Raw genomic sequence first — 25,774 nt, forward strand, 5'->3', positions numbered from 1 at the left:
GTATATCTACACACTGAAGCAATCAATCTATTCAGGAGCCCCAAATTTTGCCTGTTTTAGTAGCTAAAGATCACCTCTCATCCCCAGTATCTCATACATGCTCTGAGAATTTTGAAATGAAAGTAGACACCACATTTCACACTGATATAGCAGAGCTCCTCCCTAATTATGTGATGCTGCCTTTTACTGTCAGATCATTACTTCATCTAGTTCAGATATCTATTCTGACCAACAGCAGCTATTCATGTAGAGAAAGTTCTCTCAATGCCTTCTACCTGAGAACCTTTTATCTAAAGCCACCAGAGACTGAACCTGGGACATGCTACATTCAAAGTAAGCAAAGTAAGCAAAAGACCTCTGCTTCAGGTACTGGCATCTTCAAAGATCATTTTACCATTTATTCTTGTCAGAACTTGTATCTTTACTGCTGATGCCCTATAGTGTAACCAATGCTGCTTTAGTCCTGAACCAAAGAGCTGCTTCATTCCTGAACCAAACCGACTCCATGTTGTAACCTTTTATTAACCCAAGATGCTTGAGTAGTAATTAACCTTGCCCCACTGGTATCCAAAATATTTGGGGCTGTAGAATGAGTTATGTTATGTCTCTGCACATTCTCACACTGGGACCCTTTGAAGCCGAACAGCATGGCCTTCGGAGTAGGGAGGCATCCTCTCTACTGATAGTGATGGTGAGAAGACAGATGTGCCTGTAACGGTGTGAATTGTGGCTTTGTGAGATGTTTGCTTTATGTGTATAAAATTGAGTTGGTGCTAGCTCTCGCCATCACTGTTATCTTGCCTCTTCCAGTACTTAGTTCTCTCTAATAAAATCCTAGCTTTGTAACCAAGTATGGGATCCGTTTGAAGTTCTTGAGTTCTGACATTATAACAGTGATCCCATTGTTTCGTGGCTTATCTGGACTGGAGGCTTGGCCCGATGGCGGCAAAAGTCCCAGACGACGGAGAGCCCACCACCCCAACGGAGGACCCACCGCTCGACCCAAAGGTGACGGGGGTTCGGCGTAAAATTAAGGTCCCAGCGCCTTTCTCGGTCGACGCGTTCCCTGCCCCGCGAACCTGGAGCCCGCGGAAGTCTACGGCAGCGATCGACGCCGCGGAGCAACGGTACAGGAGCATGTTGGGCGAAGGGGGAGCCGGAGACGGCGACGAAGAACAGGCAGAAAGCCCGGGGCCCCGAGGGGGAGACGACCCGCTCCGGACCCTCCGCAACGACTTATTCGACTGGGTGCGGGAGATCCACGACGACGTGCATCGATCCCGCGTGTCGATGGCCGAAGAGATGCAGCAGAACCTCGGCGCGATCCACGACCAGCTCCGCACCCTGCAAACTGCGGTCCTGGGGGTTCCTGCTGGAGGGCTGCCGCTGGGGCAACCGCCCACAGCCCCGCCGGCTCCGCCGGCCCCAGCCCTGCCGGTCCCGGCCCCGCCGGCTCCGCCCGCCCCGGCGCCACCGGCACCGCCTGCCCCGGCGCCACCAGCTCCGCCCGCCCCGGGGCCACCGGTGCTACCCGCCCCGATCTTGCCGGCCCCACTGGGCCCGGTGCCGCCGCCGGCCGCACCTCGAGCCCCGGGGGGGGCCGAGGGTCGGGGAAGAGAGTTGAAGATTACTTTCGACGGGAATCCCGAGGACGTGGAGTACTTTACAATACAGTGCGACACGTTCTTCACCCACTGGGGTGCCGATTACCCGACCGAAGCCAGCCGAGTGTACCACATCGCGTCCCGACTGAGAGGCCCGGCCCGCAAGTGGTACGTGGGCCTCTTCATGGGGAGGAAGCCCGAACTAGCCACCGTGGCGGGGTTCCTGCACGCAATGCTCCGCCAGTATGGCGACCCCCTACGAGAGGAGAAGGCCGTCGCCGCCCTTCAGCGCATCGAGCAAGGCAATCGCTCTACTCGCGAGTATGCCACCGAGTTCTTGGGGTATTGCGCAGCAGCGAGGGGATGGAACGAGGTCATGAAGTACACCGCGTTTATCAATGGTTTGAACCCGAACATCCTCGACCGCTGCTACAGCCAAGGGAGACCCGACACGCTGGTCGGATGGATCCAGCTGGCCGGAGAAGTGGAGACCAACCTCCAACACGTGGGAATGCGTCGGCAGCAGTTGGCAAAGAAGGGGACCAAACACACCCCGACTAAAACCGAAGGACGGAAGACCCCGGTGACCTCAACTCCGTCCCCCGCCCGCAAGTGCTTCAGATGCGGAGACCCAGATCATCTTGCTGCCAACTGCCCGGTGAAAGGGGGGGCCACCCCACCCACGGCGAAACCAACTGCCTCGGGGCCGAAAAAGAAGAAGAGCAGCCGTTCGAAGGAGCCCAGTCGGGGTTCCGTCGCCACTTCCTTGGCGACTGACGAGGATTTTACCACCGACCTGGCAACCGTGGAAGAATCGACCGAGGAGTCGGACGACACCGAGTCGGCGGGAAACGACAGCGACCTGCTTTAATGGGTGCCGCAAAGCAGGTCCAACAACAGCCGGCACTCCTCACGGTGAGAGCCTCGGGGGGTTTACTATTTATGGCCGTCACCCTCCTTAACCCAAACCTAAAGAGGTTCATGCACGCCCGAGCGCTAATCGACTCAGGTTGTAACAGAGACCTGATCACACCCCGCCTGGTTGAGGCGTTGGGATTAGCCACCTCGCCCCTGCCACAACCGATGCAATTCCAACAGATGGACGGGGGTCCCATGAGGGGGGAACCATGTACTCTAGAGACTCAGGCGGTCCCGGTAGGAACCGAGGAGCACTGGGGGATCGAGACTTTCGTGATCGCCCCCTCCTGCTCTTTCGACGTGGTGGTAGGCTCAACTTGGCTCGCCCGCCACCAGCCAGACATAAGGTGGGAGGAACAAATCGTCCGGTTTCCCGATTGGAGGTGCGAACACCACCACTGGCGCCCCGAATGGGGGCCGCACGCTCCCCCCCCCAAACATGCGGGCTTGCCTCACACTCGAGGAAGTCGCCTCAATCCCCAAGGAGTACCGGGACCTGAGACTAGCATTTAGTGAGAAAGAAGCGGACGAGCTACCGCCCCACCGCCCCACGGACTGTGCCATTGAGCTGATCCCCGGGCAACAGCTTCCCAAGGCGAAACTGTATTCCATGGGCTGGGCGGAGAAAGCAGAGCTCAGGAAGTTTTTGGACAAAAATCTTAAACGCGGCTTCATACGTCCAGCCACGGCCCCCCATGCCGCCCCCGTCCTCTTCCGAAAGAAGAAGGATGGGTCGCTTAGGCTTTGCACAGATTTTCGTGCGATAAACGGGATTTCCATGTCCAACGCCTATCCGATCCCGTTGATAAAAGACTTGTTGAACACTGTAGCAAAGGGAAAAGTGTTTACCAAACTCGACCTCAGAGACGCGTACTTCCGCGTCCGCATCAAGGAGGGGGACGAGTGGAAGACAGCCTTCAACACCCCTCTGGGACAGTTTGAGTACTTAGTTATGCCATTCGGACTGCAAGGAGCCCCAGGGGTATTCATGAACTTTATCAATGAAGTGTTACGGGACTTTCTCTTTAAGGGGGTGGTGGTGTACCTTGATGACATCATTATCTATTCACAAGATCTGAAATCTCATGTACCATTGGTTAGAAAAGTGTTAAGCACCCTTTGTAAACACAAACTATATGCCAAACTGTCGAAATGTGAATTTCATAAGACCGAGCTGGACTACTTGGGTTTCCGGGTGTCGGGGGAGGGATTGTCAATGGACCCCGCGAAGGTCCAAGCGGTGCTGGACTGGGAGCCCCCTCGCACGCGCAAACAATTACAAAGTTTTATCGGGTTCGCCAATTTTTACCGCGACTTCATTAAGGGGTTCGCCACAGTCATGCTGCCCCTCACGGAACTCCTTAAGACCAAAGGAAAGGGTGACGAGGCGAAAAAGCCAGGCGCACGCCTAACGTGGACGCCTGACTGCCAAAAGGCTTTCACTGAGCTAAAACGCCTCTTCACCTCCGAACCCGTGTTGGCTCATCCCGATGAACTAAAACCCTTCGTGGTCCAGTGCGACGCCTCCGACGCCGCAGTGGGAGCCATACTAATGCAAAGGGGGGAAAATGGGGTGCTCCGGCCGTGTGCCTATATTTCAAAGAAATTCTCCAACGAGCAGAGAAATTGGTCAGTCTGGGATAAAGAGGCGTTTGCAGTCATGTTTGCCCTTAAAACCTGGCGTCCTGGCTGGAAGGAGCGAGAGTCCCATTTGAAATCTGGACCGATCACAAAAACCTCGAAGCTCTCACCGGGCGCCGCAAAATGACTGCAAAACAAATCCGGTGGGCAGGCTTCTTTGCTAAATTTGACTTTGTGCTGAAACACATCCCGGGCTCAAAAAACTTCTTGGCAGACGCCCTTTCTCGCATGCCCCAGCACGACAGTCTCCGGGAGGAGGTGGTGGACTCACTCATCTCCCCCTCGGCCATTTCGGGGGGGGTCACCACCCGCTCCGGCAGGCAGACCAGCCCTCCGGATTCAGACCTGCTGCCTCGATTCCTCTCAGAGTATAGCCAGGAGGCGGAACGCCCACCCAACTTAGTTAAAACCGAAAACGGCCTCTGGCTGCACAATGAAAAGATCTATGTGCCCACTCCCCTCAGAAAAGAGGTCTTAGAACGCTCCCATTCTAGTCGCCTGGCCGGCCACTTTGGCTATGTCAAAACTCTCAATTTGCTCACCCGCCAGTTTTGGTGGCCAAAAATCAAAAAGGATGTATCAGAATTTGTTCTCTCATGTCCCACCTGCCTCATGGCAAAGCGAAGGGGTGGCAAACCGCCGGGCCACCTAGTTCCCCTTCCAACAGCCACCCGGCCTTGGTCGGTAGTCTCCATGGATTTCATTGTCGAACTCCCACCCTCACAAGGCAAAACAGTCATCCTGGTTGTAGTCGACACATTTTCGAAGCAAGCCCATTTTATCCCTTGCAAGCAGCTGCCCACAGCCAAAAAACTCGCCCAGCTCTTTTTTACCCACATTGTACGCCTACACTCATTCCCGGACAAGGTCATTAGCGACCGCGGGACGCAGTTCGTTGCCAACTTCTGGCGGGAGTTCTGCAAACTTGCAGGCATCGAGCAAGGGCTCAGCTCTGCCTACCACCCCCAGTCGGACGGACAGACGGAGAGGGTTAATGGCCTTCTTGAACAGTACCTCCGCTGTTTCATTAATTTCCAACAATCAAACTGGGTAGACCTCCTCCCTTTTGCAGAATATGGCTATAACAACAGCCTCCATAGCTCTACCAAGACCTCCCCTTTCCAAATCATCAATGGGTACGAGGGCAAGCAATTTCCTACGCTCACCCTCCCCGCTAGCCCTTCCGAACCGACATCCTGCCAACAATGGTGGGAGGGCCTTCGTGCAGGCTGGAAGGGTATTCAGGAAAACCTGGAGGAAGCGAAAAAAGCCTACAAGAAGCAGTTTGACAAAAAACACTCCCCAGAGTGGGATCTAAGGGTTGGGGATACAGTCTTTTTGTCGACAAAAAACCTTCCACTTCCCCAGTCTTGCCGTAAACTCGCACTGAAGTTCCTTGGTCCTTTTAAAATCAAAAAAGTCATAAACAAAGTAACGGTGGAACTTGATTTGCCCAAATCTCTAAGCAAGATCCATCCTGTTTTTCATTGCAGCCTGCTTCGGAAAGACCCTGGTGCTACGCCCTTCCATCCCAGGGCCCCGCCGCCCCCTCCGACGACAGTGAGGGGTCAGAGTCACCATGAAGTCCAAGAGATCCTGGACTCCAAAGTAAAAAGGGGGAAACTGTATTACTTGGTTAGGTGGAAACACTTCCCCCCCAGCTGTGATGAATGGGTCGAATTTCAGAACGTAGCCGCGCCGCAACTGCTGAAAAAGTTTCACCTACTGTACCCGCACAAGCCCAAGGCTAGCCCCGCGGGAGGGGGCGCTTAGGGGGGGCAGTATGTCAGAACTTGTATCTTTACTGCTGATGCCCTATAGTGTAACCAATGCTGCTTTAGTCCTGAACCAAAGAGCTGCTTCATTCCTGAACCAAACCGACTCCATGTTGTAACCTTTTATTAACCCAAGATGCTTGAGTAGTAATTAACCTTGCCCCACTGGTATCCAAAATATTTGGGGCTGTAGAATGAGTTATGTTATGTCTCTGCACATTCTCACACTGGGACCCTTTGAAGCCGAACAGCATGGCCTTCGGAGTAGGGAGGCATCCTCTCTACTGATAGTGATGGTGAGAAGACAGATGTGCCTGTAACGGTGTGAATTGTGGCTTTGTGAGATGTTTGCTTTATGTGTATAAAATTGAGTTGGTGCTGGCTCTCGCCATCACTGTTATCTTGCCTCTTCCAGTACTTAGTTCTCTCTAATAAAATCCTAGCTTTGTAACCAAGTATGGGATCCGTTTGAAGTTCTTGAGTTCTGACAATTCTCCCCATTTATGCTTCATCTCCATCACACTTCCCAGTCCATTTATAAAACCAAATGGCAGCCAGATAAGTCTCCGGCAGAAAATGCCACCCTAATCATATCCTGCAGTACTGCTATCTGACTACAGAAAGAGGTGAAGACTGGAAAGGTGTAGGGTGCTGAGGTGTGCATGGGGCTACTAGAGGGAAAATGGGATGCTAGTTAAAATAATATCAGAATGGCACCAGATAAACATGCAATACAATGTATAACTGTCCTGCATAGTAGGAAAAAACAGAGTGGGGGGCGGGGAAGATGGTGTTTGTTGCTGTCCTCAACCAAAAGCCTGGTGGAACATCTCTGCCTTGCATGTCCTGTGAAACTGCATAAGGTCCCACAGGGTGTGGATATTACCTGGCAGAGAGTTCCACTCAGGCAGGACAGCTAGACATCTTTAGGGCTAGGGATCACCAGTTCTCAGCAGAGTGTAAAGCTCTTTGGGGGACACACCAGAGGAGGCGGTCCTGTAGATATGTGGCTTCCAGACCACTCATGGCCTTAAATGTCAGTAGCAAAACCTTGAACCTGACCCAGTACTCCACTGGGAACCAGTACAGCTGGCATAGCACAGGATGAATATGTGTAGCCTGTGATGTTCCTGTCCAGACTAGGGATGTGCAAAAAAAAAAAAAATTGGTAGTACACGGATTCGGAAATATACGGGGGGGAAATACAGAATCCCGTATATTTCTGAATTCCGTAGTCGGAATAGCCACATATACGGTAGATGTGGGGCTATTTCCAAATATACGGCCCCATTATACCCTAAGGGCCACTGAAATCAATAGCAAATAGGGTATATTTGAAGCCACCTGGAGGGGAGGGGGTTTGAGGGAGAGCCCCCAAATTTGCAGGGGACCTGCAGGGGACTCTCCCCTACAAACCCCCTAAGTCCCAAAAAGATTGGGCCAGGGGGTCCAATTCCTGGGGCACCCAAAGCCAAACCTAACTTCACACCAGAGAATCTCTATAGGACCCAAATGCACTATCTACTCTATGAACCCTGCCACACAAAACACAATCTGCTCAAGGTCTGATCTGCAGAGTGCAGACCTGGCTGCAGCAAACCCAGATGCCAGCTCTCCAGCCCTGCCCCAAAGAACGCCAGGAGAGCTGGCCAAGCACAACAAGCATGCTGGTTCTGGGTCTCTCACCCAGGTGCCAGCTTCCCTGCCACAGAACACACAATCTACAGATGCCAGCTCTCTAGCCATGCCCCAAACAACACAGGGAGAGCTGGCCAAGCACAACAAGCCTGCTGGTTCTGGGTCTCTCACCCAGGTGCCAGCTTCCCTGCCACAGAACACACAATCTACAGATGCCAGCTCTCCAGCCCTGCCCCAAACAACATGGGGAGAGCTGGTCAAGCACAACAAGCCTGCTGGTTCTGGGTCTCTCACCCAGGTGCCAGCTTCTCCCCTGCCCCCCAAAACCAGAACCAGGAAAAGGGGCAACAGGAGAAGGCAAAGAAATTCAACTGTTAAACAATGAAAATTAGGCCAAACAGCCCCCCCCCCCCAAGAACCAGAAGAGAAAAGGAACAACAGCAGCACAACACAGCAGTAACAAATCAAACACAGAATCCTTTTAAAACAGTAAAAAACTTAACTTTTAACAATACAGGAACTTTACCAACCCCTCCTCCCCCCAAAAAACCTTCACCCTAACCCCAAGAAATCCAAGCCACCCAAATCAGGAAAAGTAAAAGGACACTGCATTTTTAAAAGTCCTGTCACTAAAGTAAGATATGGGCAAATTGGCAAAAAAAACCCCACCCTAGGCCCCCTCCCCCAGCAGAACCCCCTAACCCTAACCCCAAATAAGCTACCCACCACCCAAATCTGGATAAGTAAAGGGACTCTTGAGTCTTTAAAAGTCCTTTTACCAACTAAAATAAAAACAAGAACCCCAAGACGGTCTTACCTTAGATGTCTTCTCTACTCCAGGCAAGTCTGAGAGAGAGCAGCAGCAGCTGAGGCCAAGGGTTAGCACAGCACAATCTCTCTCTCACACCAACACACACCAACACAGCAGCAATGGAAGAATCCAGCCAGGCAGACTCCTTAAAAAGGTTCTCTGGCCCTACAGAGAGCAGTTTCAAAAAATAGCACTGCTCTGTGATTGGCCAGACAACAGTGATCAAAAGAACAACAATGTTGCTGATGGCTGGGGATTCAGCTACACAACAGCCCTGCAAATGCATGCTTTGGATTGGCTGCTGGGGCTCCTCTTCCCCCTCCCTGATCCCAGGGAGGCTATGGGAGAGGCGGGAAAAGGCTACCAAAGGCGGGAAAGGAGACAAGCAGCTCCCCTGAGGCTGCAGAAGCCCCTTTCCCGCCTTTTCCATGGATTTCCGTATACTTCCGAATATCTATACGGAAGTATACAGGGAGCCATACTCGGCTCCCGCATAATGGGCCCCAGTTGGATTCGGCTGTATGCGATTCGGTATAAAGCCGAATCAGGGGTGATTCGGCGGTTGATCTGATTCGGCCGAACCGAATGCACACCCCTAGTCCAGACCTGGGCTGCCGCATTCTGGACCAGCTGGAGCTTCTGGATCAGGGCAGAAAGGCAGGGCAGCATAAAGCAAGTTACAGTAACCCAGTCTGGAAGGACTGCTGCACGGATTAATGTGGCTAGGTCAGAATAAGACAGGAAATTGCTTGGCACAATTGGAAGAATGACAGTTTGGCAACATTCCATAGACAAGGAGGTGTTCAGGACTACACCCTAACTCTTAATGGCTTGTGTTGGCTCTGTCAAACATGGGAAGTTGGGCCCCAATCCTGAGTCCCCCCCCCCCAACCAGCCACAGAACCTCCATTTTAGTTGGGTTCAGTCTCAGCCGGCTCTTCCTCAACCACCCTATCATGGCCTCCAGCCCTTTGGCCAGGTTTTGTGGGGTGGTATCTGGGTGGCCACCAATCAACAGTTACAGCTGGGTGTCATCAGAGTGCTGGTGACATCCCAGTCTGAAACTCCATACCAACAGGGTGAGAGTGTGCATATAGATGTTAAACAATACTGGGGAGAGGACTGCCCCTGAGGAATCCCATGTGTTAAAGGGAACCTAGTTGACACCCTCCCCCCTCGCACCACTCTCTGTCCCCGACCTCAGAGAAATGAGGTAAGCCACTGTCTCTCTCTCTCTCGGCTTGGCTTCGCGAACGAAGATTTAAGAAGGGTGCAATAGTCCACGTTTGCTGCAGGCTCGCTGGTGGCTGACAAGACCAATGTGGGACAGGCAGGTCCGGCCACAGCGGCTGCAGGGAAAAGTCTGATTTAGGGTTGGTCCTGTAGCAGTGCGATTCTTCCTCAATCTAAGCCACTGTAAGACATCACAAACTCCTATGTTGGTGAGGCAGTGGGTCATGGTCAGCTGTATCGAACACTGTTGTAAGAGCTAGCAGAAAGTAGTGGCACTGACCTGCCTTGATCCAGTTGCCTACAGAGATTGTCTCTGAAGGCAACCAATGCAGTCTCCATCCTATGACTAGGATGGAAACTGGACTGGAATGGGTCAAGTGTTGATGTGTCATCCAGGAAACACTGGAGCTGCTTGGCTACCACTCACTCAACTTATCGTTGCCCAGAAACGATAAATTTGAAACTGGGCAGTAATTGGAAGGATCAAAAGAACCTAAAGATGGCTTTTTCAAGCCCGGTCTTACCATAGCTTCGTTCTGACCCTCCAGTTAGACCCCTAAATCTAGGGACAGATAATGTCCATCAAAGGGCCATGTATACCCTTCTGTCTGGCTTTCACCATCCACAAGGGGCATGTGGTAAGAGGCATGTGGTAGGCCTAATAGCATCCAGGATTCTGTCAACATCAGCTAATGAGAATTGGCTGAAGTTGTCAAATACCATATCCAAAGCTAAGGGGTCTCCACTTCAGGAGAGCCGGTCTGGTGTAGTGGTTAAGTGTGCGGACTCTTATCTGGGAGAACCGGGTTTGATTCCTCACTCCTCCACTTGCACCTGCTGGAATGGTCTTGGGTCAGCCATAGCTCTGGCAGAGGTTGTCCTTGAAAGGGCAGCTGCTGTGAGAGCCCTCTCCAGCCCCACCCACCTCACAGGGTGTCTGTTGTGGGGGAGGAAGGTAAAGGAGATTGTGAGCCGCTCTGAGACTCTTCGGAGTGGAGGGCGGGATATAAATCCAATATCTTCTTCTATCTTCTTCTTCATGTACTGTATCAACACTGGTGGGAATGTCATGGTGGAGAGACAAGACTATTCACCAAAAAGCTTGCAAATGCCTCACAGCTAACAGCTGAATTGCTAATATTTTGTGTTCCTTGGTAAGAGAGGTTAAAGATCAAATCATCCTAAACTACTGAGCAGGGCAAAAGCTAGCAGGTGTGAAAGAGGCTGAGTAGAATCCTCTCTTCACAGCCTTCACTGCCACCTCATAGGATTTCATAAAAGTCCTTACAAGATGTTTTCGTAGTTTCATCACAAGCATGCCACCCAACTCACTCTAGTTGTTGACGGTCCCGTTTCCCCATAAGTTCCACAGTAAACCAGGGGGATGATTCTGAGTGGGGTCGAAGAGGACATCAGGAAGCAACTTTATTGATGGCTTCAGAAAGACAAGAATATCAGTCCTCAATCAGCTCATCAAGGAAATGCCAGAAGGCACTGATCCAAGCATTCTGGAAACCAACTGGATCCATTCGTCTTCATGGGTAAGCATAAATCAGTCTGCTGCCTAGACTGGGGAGCAGGTAGGAACACCCAGATGGGCTCTCAGAACCATGTGATCTAACCATGGCACTTCCTCTTTAGTAATCAGATCCAACTCCATCCCCATGCCAAAAATCAAGCCTAGGTGTGATCTGCTTGATGTGTGGAACGTGATACAATCTGGGAGAGCCTAGTGTTCTCATATGAAGGTCCAATGGAGAGCCACAGGCAAAATTTTAAACAGTTAAAATACATCTAAATAAGTTACTTGCCATAGCTGCAAAGTTTCAACTTCAATGATGCAGCTACTGGACTGATAATGCAAAATTTAATTTATTTGCCTCTATACTGAAAAGACCTCCCCTCCACCATGCTCCCTTATGTAGTCACCAGAAATTTCACTTATCCTTAGGGAAGCATAGATCCAAATAGGCAGCCGTGTTGGTCTGAAATAGTAGAACAAAATAGAAGTCAATTGCACCTTTAAGACCAACTTAGTTTTATTCAGAACGGAAGCTTTCTTGTGCATGCACACTTCTGAATAAAACTAAATTGGTCTTAAAGGTGCATGTGCATCTTTCATCCTGTAGAGGGCAGCTCTGTATGCAGCGTTTCCTCAAAGGGCTAGCAGAAACAAAAGGGGGGAAGGACTGACAACTCCTCCGACCATATATGTTCTTATTCTCGATAGTGTTGACGAGCAACGTCAACCAGCACATGATCTCTAGAAGTATGACTTTTAAAAACACATATTAAGACCCCAAGGATCACTTTCTGAAGCATATATTGCCACTAAATTCTTGACTCTACACAGGAATAACATAAACCCTCCGTTCCTAAGGTTTCATTCATGTCCAAAATTATTAAAAAAAAACTTTGTCCTTTTGGCAGTGACAAGACGCCGAATTAGAAGGTCTCCTCTACTAGCCCGATCCAAAGTGACAACTGTTGTTTTCCCACAATCCATTTCATCCCCGTCCTCCCCCCTTCCGCATTACCCTAAATGACCTCTTTTCATTCATACACTTGAGATTTTTGTCAGCTCTTAACTCCGCACCAAACCACCAGAGGAATTCTCGTGGGCCTTTGTCACGGCCACCTTACCCCAAAGGCGGGGCTTCCGCGAAAAGACTGTAAAAGAGGCGGCGACCCAGGAGACATTTTTGTGGCCCTCCTCGGCGGCCGATTTTATAGACCATCTTTTCTCCAAACCCTGTTGAACGCTGAAGCCGGGCTGAGAACGCAGGCTCAGCAGCTTCTCGTGACAGGAAAAAACGGCCCAGTCTGAAAACGTGAGGCTACTCTAGAAAGGTGCCAGTCGGGAAAGTGCTGATTCAATCAAGGGCCCTACCAGCCTGGGCGGAGAACGAGGCCAGGAGGAGGAAGCAGAGCAGCTTTACCCCGTGTCGGCCTCCATCACTGCCAGCCTATAGGCCCCGGGCTCCTCCTGATCTTCTCGCTAAGCAGCGCTGGGCAGTCTTGCAACACCACCTCCATTAAGAGAACCTAGCACGGCTTCTTTGCCGAGGAATACCTTTGATCGCTCCCCTTGCAGTAACAATCAGAGCAGTTTTCATGAGTGCTTCTCACTCCATTTCCAACACTTTCAGGGACGGGAGAGAGAGAAAGAGAAGGCGGAGGGGCTGTCTCATCGTTGCGATCGCCAGTAGGGAGCCGGCGTGTGTGAATGTGTATTAAACAGCTACTCCAGATTAATGAATACCGAGTCCGACAGAGCGATCTTGCGCGTGTCTCCCCATGCAGGCGGCCATTCAATCACACTACTCCACCCCGCTCTGATTGAGCTGCCTAGTGCGCCCCCACTCCCTGACCCCGACCCCTGAGGAAGGCCTCCCACACCCCACCACTCACCCTCCCGCAGCGCTCCGTGACCCAGCCCATACCTGAGGCCGTGTACCAGCTGCCGGCGTGGCTGGCCTCCCGGCAGAGCACTCGGTTGGACATCTTGGTGCCTGAGCCGCCTATGGTGTTGGGGAGAGGAGAAGGAGGCGAGTCCGGCTGCGGCGGCGTTAATCCCCCTCCTCCCCCAGCAGAGCCCGAGCCCCCGCGAGGGGGGGGGCGGCGGTGCCGGAGGCACCGCTGGCTGGCAAATAAGGGAAACGGCACACAGGGCGGGGGTAGAAACGGCCGGAAGGCCCACCGGGCTTGGGGGACAGGATAAGAAGGGAAGGCGGCAGAAAGGAAAGCCCGAGGGGGACAAAGGCCAAAGCAATAACTGCCCCCCTGAGCGAAACTCAAAAGAACAGGCAGCAGCCGCCGGGTTTGGCCTAACTCGGCTCCTGTGGCACAGGGACTTTACCAGAGTAGCTTTCCATTGGACAGAAGAAAGCAAAAACTCTCCAGCAATTGGACTCCGCTTTTCCTATTTGCTTGACGTATCCAATCGCGACCTCCTATTGGGCAGTCATCTAAAAAAGGTCTTCAGAATTGGACGAGTCGAGGGTGCGGGCGGGACTAATTGGGATTGGTCCAGTGGAGTTGCCGTGGCGATAGCTTCTGGTCTCGCTGATTGGCGGGGTTGTGTCTCTGAGGTGAAGGGAAGATTAGAGGGAAGGTTGGCTTGCGAAAGGAGGGGGCGGGACGGCACCAGAGGCGAAGGAAGGAGACGTGACCTGGTAATGGTTCCCCGCCGCCCTGGGGTTGGGCTTGAAAGAAGGAGCATGTCTGAGTGGGAATTGCTCAAGGCGTGGGGGGTGCGCACCAAAGCGGGAACAAGAAACAAGTTTCGGTTTAGTAACGGAAACAAGCAGCTGCTTCGATTTTATTTCGGCTTCTGTAAAATGGGATAGGATGTTTTACGCACTTTGTCAGGGTGTAGTAAGTATTACGGTGCTTTGAAGAGATATAGTAAAAGGAATTGGGAAAACAGGGAGTCAGGAAAGCTAGTTTATTTGCATGGGCTGCACTGAAAAAAATTACAATACATAAATTCGCAATGAAAATGTGGAACAGGTTTTGAAAAACCTGCTCTAGGTATGGAATGGCAGTCCTCAGAGTAGTTCCTGGGCCAAGATAGAACTGCTCTGGAACTGGAATGACAGCCTCCAGCGTGGAACGATGGTCCCTGTAATGTAAGGTTTTTTTTGGGGGGGGACCTTTTTTCTGCAAAGGGCCATTTGGATATTTATAACATCATTCGCAGGCCATACAGAATTATCAACTTTAAAAACTGCTCCGCTAAGGGAGAACAATTCAGGCTGGCAAAATTAATGTAAATAATTTCTTTTTCTGTTTGAAGTCATGTGGGGTGAGCCTGATTTGGCACACAGACCCTGCCCAGATCCAGCACCCAAAACAAATGCCTAAGTCCAGGTCTTTTTTTGTAGTAAAAGCCCAGCGGGAACTGATTAGCACATTAGACCACATCCCATAATATTAGCATATTAGTTTACACACTCATTAGCATATTAGGCCACACCATCTGGGATAATAAAGTGCAAATTGAATTGGTGGTAGCTGGCTCCCGCCCCCTCCTGTGCGGCTGCTCCCAGCAGACCTTTAAAGGCACCCACATACCCCAGCAGCAGTCCGTCACAATGCCCACCACTCAGGCTCCAGAGAGAGAGGGGGGGATTAAAGAAATGGGGGGGGAAGGGAAATGAAATGGAGGAAGAAAGGAAAATAAAGAAATGGGGGAAGAAAGGGAAATAAGGAAAGCGGGAAGAAAGGGGAATTAAGGGAAACAAAGAAATGGGAGGAAGAAATAGAAAGGGAACTAAAGGAATGAGGGGGAAACTTACCTGAACTGTGATAATGATTTTTCCAGGCCCATCAGCAATCCTGGCTGGCCAGCCAGGCCCCAAGGAGCTGCTGTGCAGCGCGGCTGGGCCCCATGATCTTCACCGACCAGGGAGGCCACTATGTGGTTTGGCTCAGCCCAGCAATACCTGAGGGTCAGACCAAGTGATCTCAAGAGCTGTATACAGCCCTCGGCATGGACATTCCCCACCCCTGCTATAAGTACTGTGTTCTGGGACTGGAATTACAGCCTTCACAGTGGAATGATGGTCCTTGGGCCCAGATAAACAGCTCTGGAACTGGAATGACTAGACTTGAATCAGTGTTATGGGACTGGAATTATAGCCCCCAAAGTAGAATAATCTTAGAAACCAGATAAACTGATTTGGGACTTGAATAACAGCTTCCAGAATGGAATGATGTTCCCAGGAACAAGATAAACTAATCTGGGACTTGAATGACAGCCTGCAGACTGGAACAAGTCTCTAGGAATGGCTTAAGTATTTTGGGGCTGGAATAACCACCACCAGACTGGATACAGTCCCTAGGAGTGGCAGAAGTGTTCTAGAACTGGAATGACAGCCCTCTGGAACTGGCCGGACTTACCCTGGGACCCAATAAACTGATCTAAGACTTGAATGACACCACGCCATCACTGAAATCATGTTCTGGGTCCTCAAGTTCAGCTGCAAAGTCCACATCTGTCATCACCCCTCCCTTTCTGATTGTTACACGTCTGTAATTTACACATACCAAGTAAGTCCACAGGATAGACATGAACAGTCTGCCAGTTGATAGGAATGCAGAGACTTGAATGATAACATCTCCAAAACTGCAATTGGTGTGGGGGGTTCATGCATCCAGTTGATGACAAAATCTGTCATCCATCCATAGCCATTTGGGCTAGGTACCTTTACCTGACCTTGAAAAGTGCATGTCCAAATTCTTGCTTGGAAGTTGGCCCTAAGTGTGCGATCTTGGCATGCTGGGGCAGCTAACTGGACTCCACCTCTCCATACTTGGCACAAAAAATGTTCATAGTGTAGTTCATTTACAGAAATAGTGCAGTTATCTGGGACATACACTTGATGGGTGAATTGCTGTAACTTCTTAACTCATATCTTCTCTGGTTGGCTGAATGTGTCCTGATAGTTCTTGACTGTTCTCTGTAGTTTCAAGGAAGTTAATTTATGCTAGCCTGTAAAAGAACTCACAATGTCATAGCCAGCAATGGCTTGTGGTCCAGTCAAGGCAATAAACACATTCTGTCAAAGGGAACTTCTGACTTTGCTTGTGTCAGTAAATCTTGTGTGACTCTTTGTTCCACATTTAATGAACATGGGGCAAGTCCAAGGCATAGTGTGAATACATCTGTGTTGATTCCAGTCCGAGGGGCTTTCATTTCACTCTGGAAGCTGCCATTCCAGTCCCAGAGTAGTTTACCATACATTAGTGCCTTGAATGCTTACTTTATATTTTGGGATTTTACACATAGGTTGTTTGGCATGGTTTTAGTGTGGTTGTGAAACGGAAGAGGGAGGTTGCTTGGCATGGTTTTAGTGCTGTTGTGAAAGGGAAAGGGGGGGGGTCCCTGCTCTTTAGAGCATTATGTCATTTTTGCAGTTTCCAGGTTTTCTGTATTCTTTCAAAAACCCTGTTATGATACTTTTTGAACGATTACCACAAAACAAGGTAAGTATCCCAGTGGATAGGAAAGCCTGGATCTTCTACTGTTCACATTTTTTACCATTTTCCTTGCCTCATTCCCCCCCACCCATGACACCTGGAGCCATTTTGAGGGTTTTAAAAAGGTTTAAACCAGTAATTGGCATACTGATATCAATATGCCAACTCCCTTCCTCCACCCCACCCCCCAGAAAGAACAGGGTCTGCAGTAGGGAAAGGGTATGAAAATTTACCATGTGGAAGCTCTGTTGATGCTGTTCTGAATTGCCAGCTGGAGCTGGGAAGCTTCTGAACTACTGAAGATGGTTGCCATATGTAAGACCCTGTCTAGATCCTTTCAATTTGAATTTGGGACTGATTTAAAAACTGCCATGGTTGTCATGACAGATGGTCTTAATTTGGCTCTGTTGGTCCTCCTGGAAATCCAATACCATCAACCATGGTTTCCTTGGGACCATCTCACTAAGATGGGCCTGAGAGGTTCAGTTCTGCTTCTTTGAAGATAGGTTTGAGAAGGTATTGAAGGAATTTTGTTCAGTTCTTTGGCACATGGCACACTTGAAGTTTTATCCTGTCCCTTATGGTCTATACCATCTATATATGAAGCTGCTTGGACAAATCGTCTAGAAATTGGGGCACAGTACTATTGGAATGCTATTAATGCACAGCCCTGTCTCTTTCAATGGATGCAGTGTCTAGAGACAGTGAAGTCCTAGATGAATATAAATAAATTGAAAATTCTGACCAGATGGGAATTTCATCAGTGGGGAATAGTGGCAATTTGGAGACAGGCGTTTGCTCTGGATGGGTATTTTGAAAGCTCAGATTTACAGCTTGAGGGTGCGGATTCTACTGTGTCCTTAGATAGGCAGGTTGCCTGAAGCCTCTTAGACCAGTTAAGTCTTGTTCACCAACTACAGCCATTCCTGGAGGAACCTGACCAGACTAAAGTTAGACATACCTTAGTAATATCCAGATTAGATTACCATAATGTGTTTTGTGCGGGGCTGCACTTGAAGACAGTTCAATTGGTACAAAATGTAGCTGTGAAAGTTCTTATTGGGATGTGCTGGAATAGTAATGTAACTCCAGCATGATTTTAGTTGAACTAGCTCCCAGTTTGTTTCTGGACGCAACACAGGGTACTGGTTTCAAATTTTAAAGCTCTTAGATGGCTTCAGTCCAGAGTATCTAAAGAACTGTATTCACCTGTGTCAATCTGCCCAGGATTTGTCATCCACACACAGTGTATTCCTGCATAACTCTGCCTTGGTTGAGTTTGGTTTCCTCACACATGACAAGGTTTTTGTTGCTGCCTGTATCAAGGAATTTCTTTCATCAAGGGATGAGATATCATTGGCCCCATCTCTACAGACCTTCTGGATGCAACTGAAGACTGGTGTGAAATAGAGAACAGGACTTGTTGTTTATACCCTTCAGCTATATTATTGCTTTTAGGTTGTTTTATATTTTTAATAAGTGTCACGCCCATGTTGCCCCCTGAGGGGTCCCCTGGCGGCCAGCCCTCCCGGCAGGCCTCGTCGCCAGCTGTGAAGGTCGCAGAATGGGCGGAGGTCAGGTTGCTTCACCCTTCTGACACTCCTTTCCCCAGCTCAATGGTGGAGACTCCCTTACTCTCTCTCTCTCTGTTGGGCAACCTCCCCGTCTCATTCGCCTCTCTCCTCGACCTCTCAGACTGGCTTCCTTTTATTCCTCTTTGCACCACACCCCTTTCTCTCCGTTCTCTCCTTGGGCTGGCCCTGCCCCTCCTCAAAAGCTCCAACGCCGGACCTTAGCCTGGCATACTTGGGGATCCCTTGGCCTGTCATACCGCGGGGCATCCTCGGGGTTCTCCATGGCGGAGGGCCCTTCTCCAGGGTCGGTGGGTTCTGACTTGGCCGGCGTGGCCAGGTCGTGGTCGTTGGCAGGCGGGCCTCTGTGCTGTCTGGGGTTGGTGGCTTCCATGACGTTGGAGAAGCAGAGGGCATCCCACCCAAGTAGGACGGGGTATGGTAGGCGGGGCACTTTCGCTACCATCACACTCCAGTGATGTCCCAGGTATATGAGGGAAATGGACACCACGGGACACCGCTCTGTGTGGCCGTGGATGCAGGCGATGGAAGCCGTCCATCTGATGGGCAGGTGGGCGGGTAACAGGTGTGTGCGCACCATGGAGACGGAGCTGCCGTTATCCACCACGGCCTGCACCTGGCAGCCCCGCAGGCCTACCGGAAGCATCCGGGGGCATCCCCCCACTTTGGCAGTCTGCAGGGACTCCTCCCATCCAGCGTCGCACTCCATCAAGGGGCACTCTCTTTTAAGGTAGCCCCACTGGCCGCAGGTGAAGCAGGGCCCCACCTCTCCTGGGTGCCGTTACTCGTTTTCCCAGAGCTCTTGAGCTTTGCTGAGGCGGGTAGGCTTCCAACAGGCCTACCCGGGAGAGGGTAGCACTTGCAGGAGTTGTTCAATCACAATCAACTCCACTATCCGCTGCCTGTCGTCTGTTGTGGGGGACAGCCATCGCGTGGCGGCGTCTTTCAGGGTGGCGATCACAGAGCGGGGCTGGGCCGCCGCCGGCTGCCAAGCGCGGCGTTTCTGGCAGAGGGACTCGGGTGTGACCTCTAGCCTGTCTAGAACAACGGCCTTAAGCTTGTCATAGTCGGTGGCCTCAGCCTGCTCCAGGACCTTCATGGCAGCCTGAGCCTCGCTGGGAAGGTATGGTCCTTGTGCCTTTGGCCAGCGGGCGGCTTCGGCCACCCTCTCAAAAGCCTCGAGATAGGCATTGACATCGTCGACGGGGCCAAGCTTGGTGAGCGGGGGCCAGGGGCTGCGACCCGCCCCGAAAGGCCCAGGCCCGGCGGGGTCCGGTTGTGCCAACAGCGCTTGTTGGAGGTCCCATACCAGCGTGGCTTGAGAGGCTTGCTGCTGCTGTGGGACATCTTGGAGGAGTTGGGCCTGGTGCTCTTCCATCCACTGCCCAAATTGGGCCAAGTCCAGCGGCGGCGGATTGGTGTCCATGGCGACCCCGAGCTCCACCTCCACTACAGTGTCATCACTGCTCTTGCCAGACGAGGCACTGCTGGAGCTGGACTCGTGCGGGGGGGACCAAGTGGCGGTCCAGCCTGGAGGCGCCAGGATGTGCAGGCAGGGCGGTCTCAAGAGGGAGGCAGTGCCCGCATCCTCCACCACATTGTCACGCCTCTGTTGCCCCCTGGGGGGGTCCCCTGGTGGCCAGCCCTCCTGGCGGCCCGTCACCAGCTGTGAAGGTCTCAGAATGGGCAAAGGTCAGGTTGCTTCACCCTTCTGACACTCCTTTCCCTGGTTCAATGGTGGAGACTCCTTTACTCTCTCTGTGTTGGGCAGCCTCCCCGTCTCATTCGCCTCTCTCCTCCTTGACCTCTCAGACTGGCTTCCTTTTATTTCCCTTTGCACCCCACCCCTTTCTCCCCATTTCCTCCCCGGACTGGCCCCTCTTCAAAAGCTCCGACGCTGGACCCTGGCGTCCTGAGATGGTTCCCTGGTCTGGCCATCGTGCTGGCGGGCTGGATCCTCTTGCCTGGCGGCTGGCCGGCTGTTCCCACATTGGGCGGCCATGGAGTCTGGCGCGGCCACCGTCCGGCTCTACGGGCTCCTTGGGGTGAGTGGGGGTGCCGCGCTGGCTTGTGGTGGGGTCTGCACGGGGCTCGGCCAGGGGGGTGCCTGTGGGGGGAGCAACCCCAGCAGGGAGGGCGGCTGCTGGCGAGCTGACCTCCCCCCCTTGGCCAAGTCCTGAGGCGGGACAATAAGAAATTGCTTCATATTTTAATTTACTTTCTAGCCATGTTGAAGACGTACTGGAAAAGTGGCATATTGAAGGAATCCTATTAAGGAAGGAATCCTTCATATATAGATGGTGTAGATCGTAAGGGACAAGATAAAACTTTTAAGTGTGCCATGTGCCAAAGAACTGAACAAAATTCCTTCAATAAATAAAATAACATAAATACCGTTCCAGAATGCTATTGCTTACTATAAAACAGGAGTGCTGAACATTTGTTATGAGGGCTGGATCTGATATAAATGAGACCTTGTTGGGCCAGGCCATATGTGTAGCTATTTAAGATTAGATAGCAGGAATATAAACTTTATAAAGGACATGGACAAACACAAAGGTTTTTTAAAAACCTTAAACCATGTTTAAAATATTAGCACTCATTGGTCTTAAAAGTGCTTTCTTTGTATTTATCCCATGGGATCCAGGGAACTGGGCAAAGGCAGCTTTGGCTCTTTCCTTCCTTTCCCAGGGGACCAGCAAGGGGAGGAGTCTTAGCTAATAGGAGAGAGGCTTGGCTCAGTAGCTCTGCTGTGTGATTGTGATAGCCTGGCAAAGCAAGCTCTTCCTTCTCCCCTTCTTCCCCAAGGAGGAGCCTCAGCCAATGGAGAAAATAGAGGCTTCACTCTGCAGCTCCTGTGTGATTGAGCAAGCCTTGCAAAGAAAGCTGTGACACAGAAGGAAGCAATAGAGAGGGAGAAGGAAGCAGATGACAGCCAGTTGCTCAGGGCACTGATAGGAGCCCTTCGAGGGCCTGATTTGGCCCCCAGGCCAGATGTTTGACACCCCTGCTATAAAAGCTAAGAATCTGGCTTACTGGCTTAAAGAGCCCATCTGGACCACTGCTGTTTTCTTCAGGAGTAACTGACAGTTGAATCCTGGGATGCTTACAAGCAGAGTGTGATGTATACAACTCAATAATTGTAATAAATATTTACAGATCACCAGTTTGACATCTATATAAATATTGTGGAGATACAGAAATAGTGTGGACCCACACTGGGACATTATGATGTAGAGTTGTGTCATTTTATAGTCAGTAGCGCCCCCTTCCTATTATGAGTTCTTACAGAGTGATCTTTGTGAACTCAGGCTTCCAGATACCCTTATGTTTGGACATTCTGTATGTAGAACTATTCCGTAAATGAATGCCATACAACCAAGTCTGAAGGTTTCTATGAAATATAACTAATAGTAATTCTTATATATAACTAATAGTAAATCTTTAACATTTCACTCAGAAGCTCTTCTTAATAGGATGCCTTTTAAAATGAAAATCCTGTTTCAAAATATTTTCTTGCAGACACACACAGCTTACCTTCTGTCACACAATGTGCTGTGGTAGCAGCTGCTCCCAAAGCAGCATTTTTTAAAAAAAATCTCCAGTGGCCACTCAGAAGCCCTATTGGATAAAAAGCACCATCTAGCTTCTCCCACTTTCTAAAAATACTTTGGCAGATGCCAGAAAAGGTGTCAGCAGGTGCCATGGTGCTCACAGGCACTACGTTGAGGAACCCTGTGATAGGGCCACTATTGAGAAGGCCTTGACCTAAATTCTGATAAATCTCAATTCTCGATTGGAAGCAAGTTTACAGTGAAAAATGCAAGAAATGATTATTTCTGGATAGAGTTCAGTTGTACAGAGCTGGGAAGGGGGCTGAAAAACTTTCAGAACTGCTTGTAGAAATAGAAGACAATCAGTAGCACATATAACCTGAACCTCTTGAAGACAATTGAAAGAATAGTTGGCTATTATTGTCTGTGCAGAGTAGCATCTCTGTGGCTCTATATCTCTCTCCAGTCAGATAAAATACTATTCACAACTATTTTTGGGTGTAGTTTTCCAACGAGTTCCCTATCCATCTAACTATCCTAGAGTCCAGGCCACAATTCTCCAGTTTACCCATAACCTCATAGGGAACCCTGTCAAAAGCATTACTGAAATCTTAGTAAACAAGATCAATGGCATTCCCAAGACCCAATAAGCTTGTCACTCGATCAAAGAAGGAAACGAGGTTGGTCTAGCAGGACATGTTGGGGACAAATCTGTGCTGATTTCCCTGTATCACCAAGCTGTATTTCAGATGCTTGTAGACTGACCCTTTTAAATTCTGCTCTAGTATCTTCTTTGGGGCAGAAGTCAGACTGACTGGCTTGGGTCATTCTTCCTCTTTTTTTGTGTGTGGGGGGGGGGAAGTCTGGGATAAAATTTGTGACCCTTCAGTCTGATGGACAAAGGCTCTGCAAGCTACTTTGAGCACTCTTGGATGCAAGCCATCTAACCCAGGTGATTTATACTCCTCCAGTTCAGCTGGGTGCTTCTCAACATCTTTGCTGTCCATGTCAACCAGCAGCCCAGATACCATGCCCTGCCTACTACCATCTCAAGATAAGCCTGTTCTCTTCTTCAGGGACAAAGGCAAAACAGGCATTGAGCCTTTCTGATTTCTTTCTGTCCTCTGTCAAAGTTTCTCTATTTTCACCCAAGAATGGGCCTATTGTCTCTTTTACCTTGCTTTTGCTCATCACACAGCTGAAGAAGTCTCTCTTCTTGTAGCAAGCCTCCTTGGCCAACCTCAGTTTACTCTAAGCTTTGGCTTTTCTGATGGCTAACCTACAGTGTTTAGTAACCATCAGATACTCTTCTTTAGAGGTATGTCCTTCCCTCCATTTCTTGAACATTTCCTTTTTTTCCCATAGCTCATCATGGAGTTCTCTGTTCAGCCACAATGGCTTCTTGAATCCTCTGCCATGTTTCCATCATGTTGGAATATTGATGGTTTGAGCTTGCAAGAGCTCTTGTTTTAGGAGGGCCACCCTTCACTTGCTCCTTTCCCTTTCAGCATTCTTCACTTGCTCCTTGCCCCATGCCCTCCTCATGCTGTCCTTCTTGTCCTTGCGGTTCTTCCTCTGCCAGTGTTTCTGTATCAGTCTCCACTAAAAGGGCTTGGAATTGATTCCAGTGGCACTGAGTGTTGTCTTGCTCGATGCCTTTGGGTTTGTGCTGTAGCACTCAGAGGAGGTTCATTAGGGAATACAACCATTCTGCCATCCTTTTGACCATTCTCTGCATCCCTACATAGGTCATCATCGTTTCTGTGAATGAAATCCTCCACTTCCTTAATCTCATGAAGTATAGCAATTCTTTCCTCCAAGCTCTGAACTTTCTCTGATATGAGTATCAATTTATACTTCTGACAAGTGACGTTTATCTTATCCTTAGGGAGGAAAACAAACATGGTGCACTCCATACAGGTAACTAGAAATGGCCTTGAGCATTCGTCACCTTCCAGGTGGATTTCTTCACCCTAGAATTTCCTTTGTGCGTCAATGTAACCTAGAACTTACAGACTTGACCTAACATTTCCCACCACCAAAAGCTGTAACACATATAAGGAATGCAAAAACTTCCTAGCTTCTTAAAGGGTCCCGACTCCCCAGGCCAACAGCCCTTTGGTTCTTGCCCATTGGTTCATGCCAAAGGTTTGCACCTCTGATGAGGAGAGGCCTTAGAGTTCAAAGGCTCATAGCCCCTGCCCCTCAACAGCAATGGCAGAGCAGGGCCAGCAATCACTCCCAGGCAATATTCTTCAATCTGTGACAAACCAGATGAAAGAACCATATAGAAACCACTCTGCAGCAGGCTACAAGCAGCCATTCACCCATTTTTCATCATCAATAGTTTTTTCCAGTTCCTTAAATCATAAACTAAGTATTAGTGTTATTTTACTCCATGTGACAGGTCCAACAGTATAGAGAAAGCCGGTGTATTGTTATAATGGATTTTCATCCCCATTCTTAGTCAAAATTATAATGCAGTGACACTGGGATATCCTTTATAACATTAAATATGTTCACATTCATTTATTTTGAGGGTCCTTAGAATCTAAACATCAAAATTTGCTTAGTGTATACTGGTTTAAAAACTGATTTTGAGAACCCCAGTATTTACACTGAAGGATATTTCCAGTGCTGTGGTTGCTCAGTATGCTAATGCTCCTTATTTCTGAAGATGTTTGTGAATCTCCAAAATGAAAAACGATACAAGCTGTTTTACCATTGTAGCAGCAACCATGATTATATGACCTTGTAAGTATATAAGTAAAATGGATCACTAATGGTCAGTATTTTATTGAACACAAAACAAAATGAGAAGTGAAACTTTTGGAAGCTCTGCTAGACCAGTATTTTCAAAGAGAACGTCATTGTCTTCTCTGTGTTGGCTGCTGGCAGCCCACAGGAGAAAGCCAAAGTCCACTGGATATAGACTGTAACTGCATAGACAGGCAGGCAGAAGAGAGCCAATGGCAGAATTCCTATAGGGCAGCCAATGAAGGATAACTTGAGAAAAAAGGATTAGTTAGCCACAACCTGGAGGAACACAGATTAATTCTTGACAACTTGTTCCAGAACTGGCTGAGCCATTAAGGTCGGTCTTGATATCTGAATCCTATAAGACTTTGGTGATGAGAGATGCGTGAAAGAGGCCACGTCTCTATGTCTCTATGCTAGGCCTAGAGTTAAGCATTCCTTCAGCATTTTATGCTTTCTTGGTGTTTCTTCTGGAAAGGACTGGGTGAACATGGGTCCCAAATTGTTGTTGGTTGGTTCATAAACAAGTTCCAGGTGTCCATTGCGTGTTCTGTGCTGATGATCATGTAAATTTTCTGTTTCCTTTCTAGTCTTCTCTGCCCCAGAATAGACTGCAAGTTCACCAGGGCTATATTGATCTTATAATTTTGTGTCTTTATCTGAGGCTCATTAATATATTCTAATTCTCAATGTGGCTAGTTCTGTGGATACTTGGTCTTCATTTTACAGATTCTGAAGAAATAAAACCTTGTCTTAAAAACAATTCACTAATTTGAAAAGGAAAAAAATATTTCATAGGAGTCCTCCCATATACATAGTGCTCTCCAAAATGTTCAGTTTTCTCATTGGAAAATGGGGGGGCAGGGAGTTGATGGGGATTCCCGAGTCTTCACATCATACATAGTGCCATTCTGGGCTTCACATATGCGTATTAAGATTTGTACCATCTACTTATATATGCATGTCTTTTAAAAAACTTTCTTCACAAGGCTCAGTCATCACTCCTGCTAACCGGGCAGGCTGCTGCTGCTCAGCAGCTGCTGTTAAAATGGCAGTGGCCTTCTAGGACCCTGTGGCTTTGGCAACTGCTAGAGGATGCCAGCCTTTGATGGCAATGTTTATGGGGTCAACCATGATGCACTTACATGAAATCCAATAGTTGCAATCCTGGAACATTGCACCGGGTAGCTGATCAGAGTGGCAAAATGCAGATTTGCCCTGGGTCAGATTGCCTGCAAGCACTGAGAAGGGAAGGCCACAGCATAAA

General features: G+C 49.6%; 2 protein-coding genes and 1 long non-coding RNA gene across 5 annotated transcripts in view; 1 reads left to right on the top strand and 2 right to left on the bottom strand.

Moving 5' to 3' along the window:
• The window catches only part of MEMO1 (mediator of cell motility 1), a 42,361-nt gene extending 28,766 nt beyond the window's left edge, over positions 1 to 13,595 (bottom strand). Inside the window, exon 1 of one of the 3 annotated variants that reach the window (XR_009555670.1) lies at positions 13,064 to 13,494. Coding sequence is in view for 2 of the 3 variants with exons in the window: in XM_060243894.1 (XP_060099877.1) it covers positions 13,064 to 13,124 (61 nt within the window). In the remaining variant the exon portion in view is untranslated. Of the gene's footprint in view, positions 1 to 13,063 lie in introns of all 3 variants that reach the window. The other 2 variants (XM_060243894.1, XM_060243884.1) reach the window with 2 other exon arrangements.
• The window catches only part of QPCT (glutaminyl-peptide cyclotransferase), a 440,295-nt gene that overhangs the window by 263,851 nt on the left and 150,670 nt on the right, over positions 1 to 25,774 (bottom strand). The gene's annotated exons all lie outside the window — the stretch shown is intronic.
• LOC132587067 (uncharacterized) lies at positions 13,672 to 16,196 on the top strand. The gene is made up of 2 exons (XR_009556400.1): positions 13,672 to 13,795; positions 14,947 to 16,196. It is a non-coding gene; the product is annotated as an uncharacterized LOC132587067 (long non-coding RNA).

Source organism: Heteronotia binoei, chromosome 1 (genome assembly GCF_032191835.1).
Source record: "Heteronotia binoei isolate CCM8104 ecotype False Entrance Well chromosome 1, APGP_CSIRO_Hbin_v1, whole genome shotgun sequence".
In the NCBI taxonomy this organism is placed as follows: domain Eukaryota; kingdom Metazoa; phylum Chordata; class Lepidosauria; order Squamata; family Gekkonidae; genus Heteronotia; species Heteronotia binoei.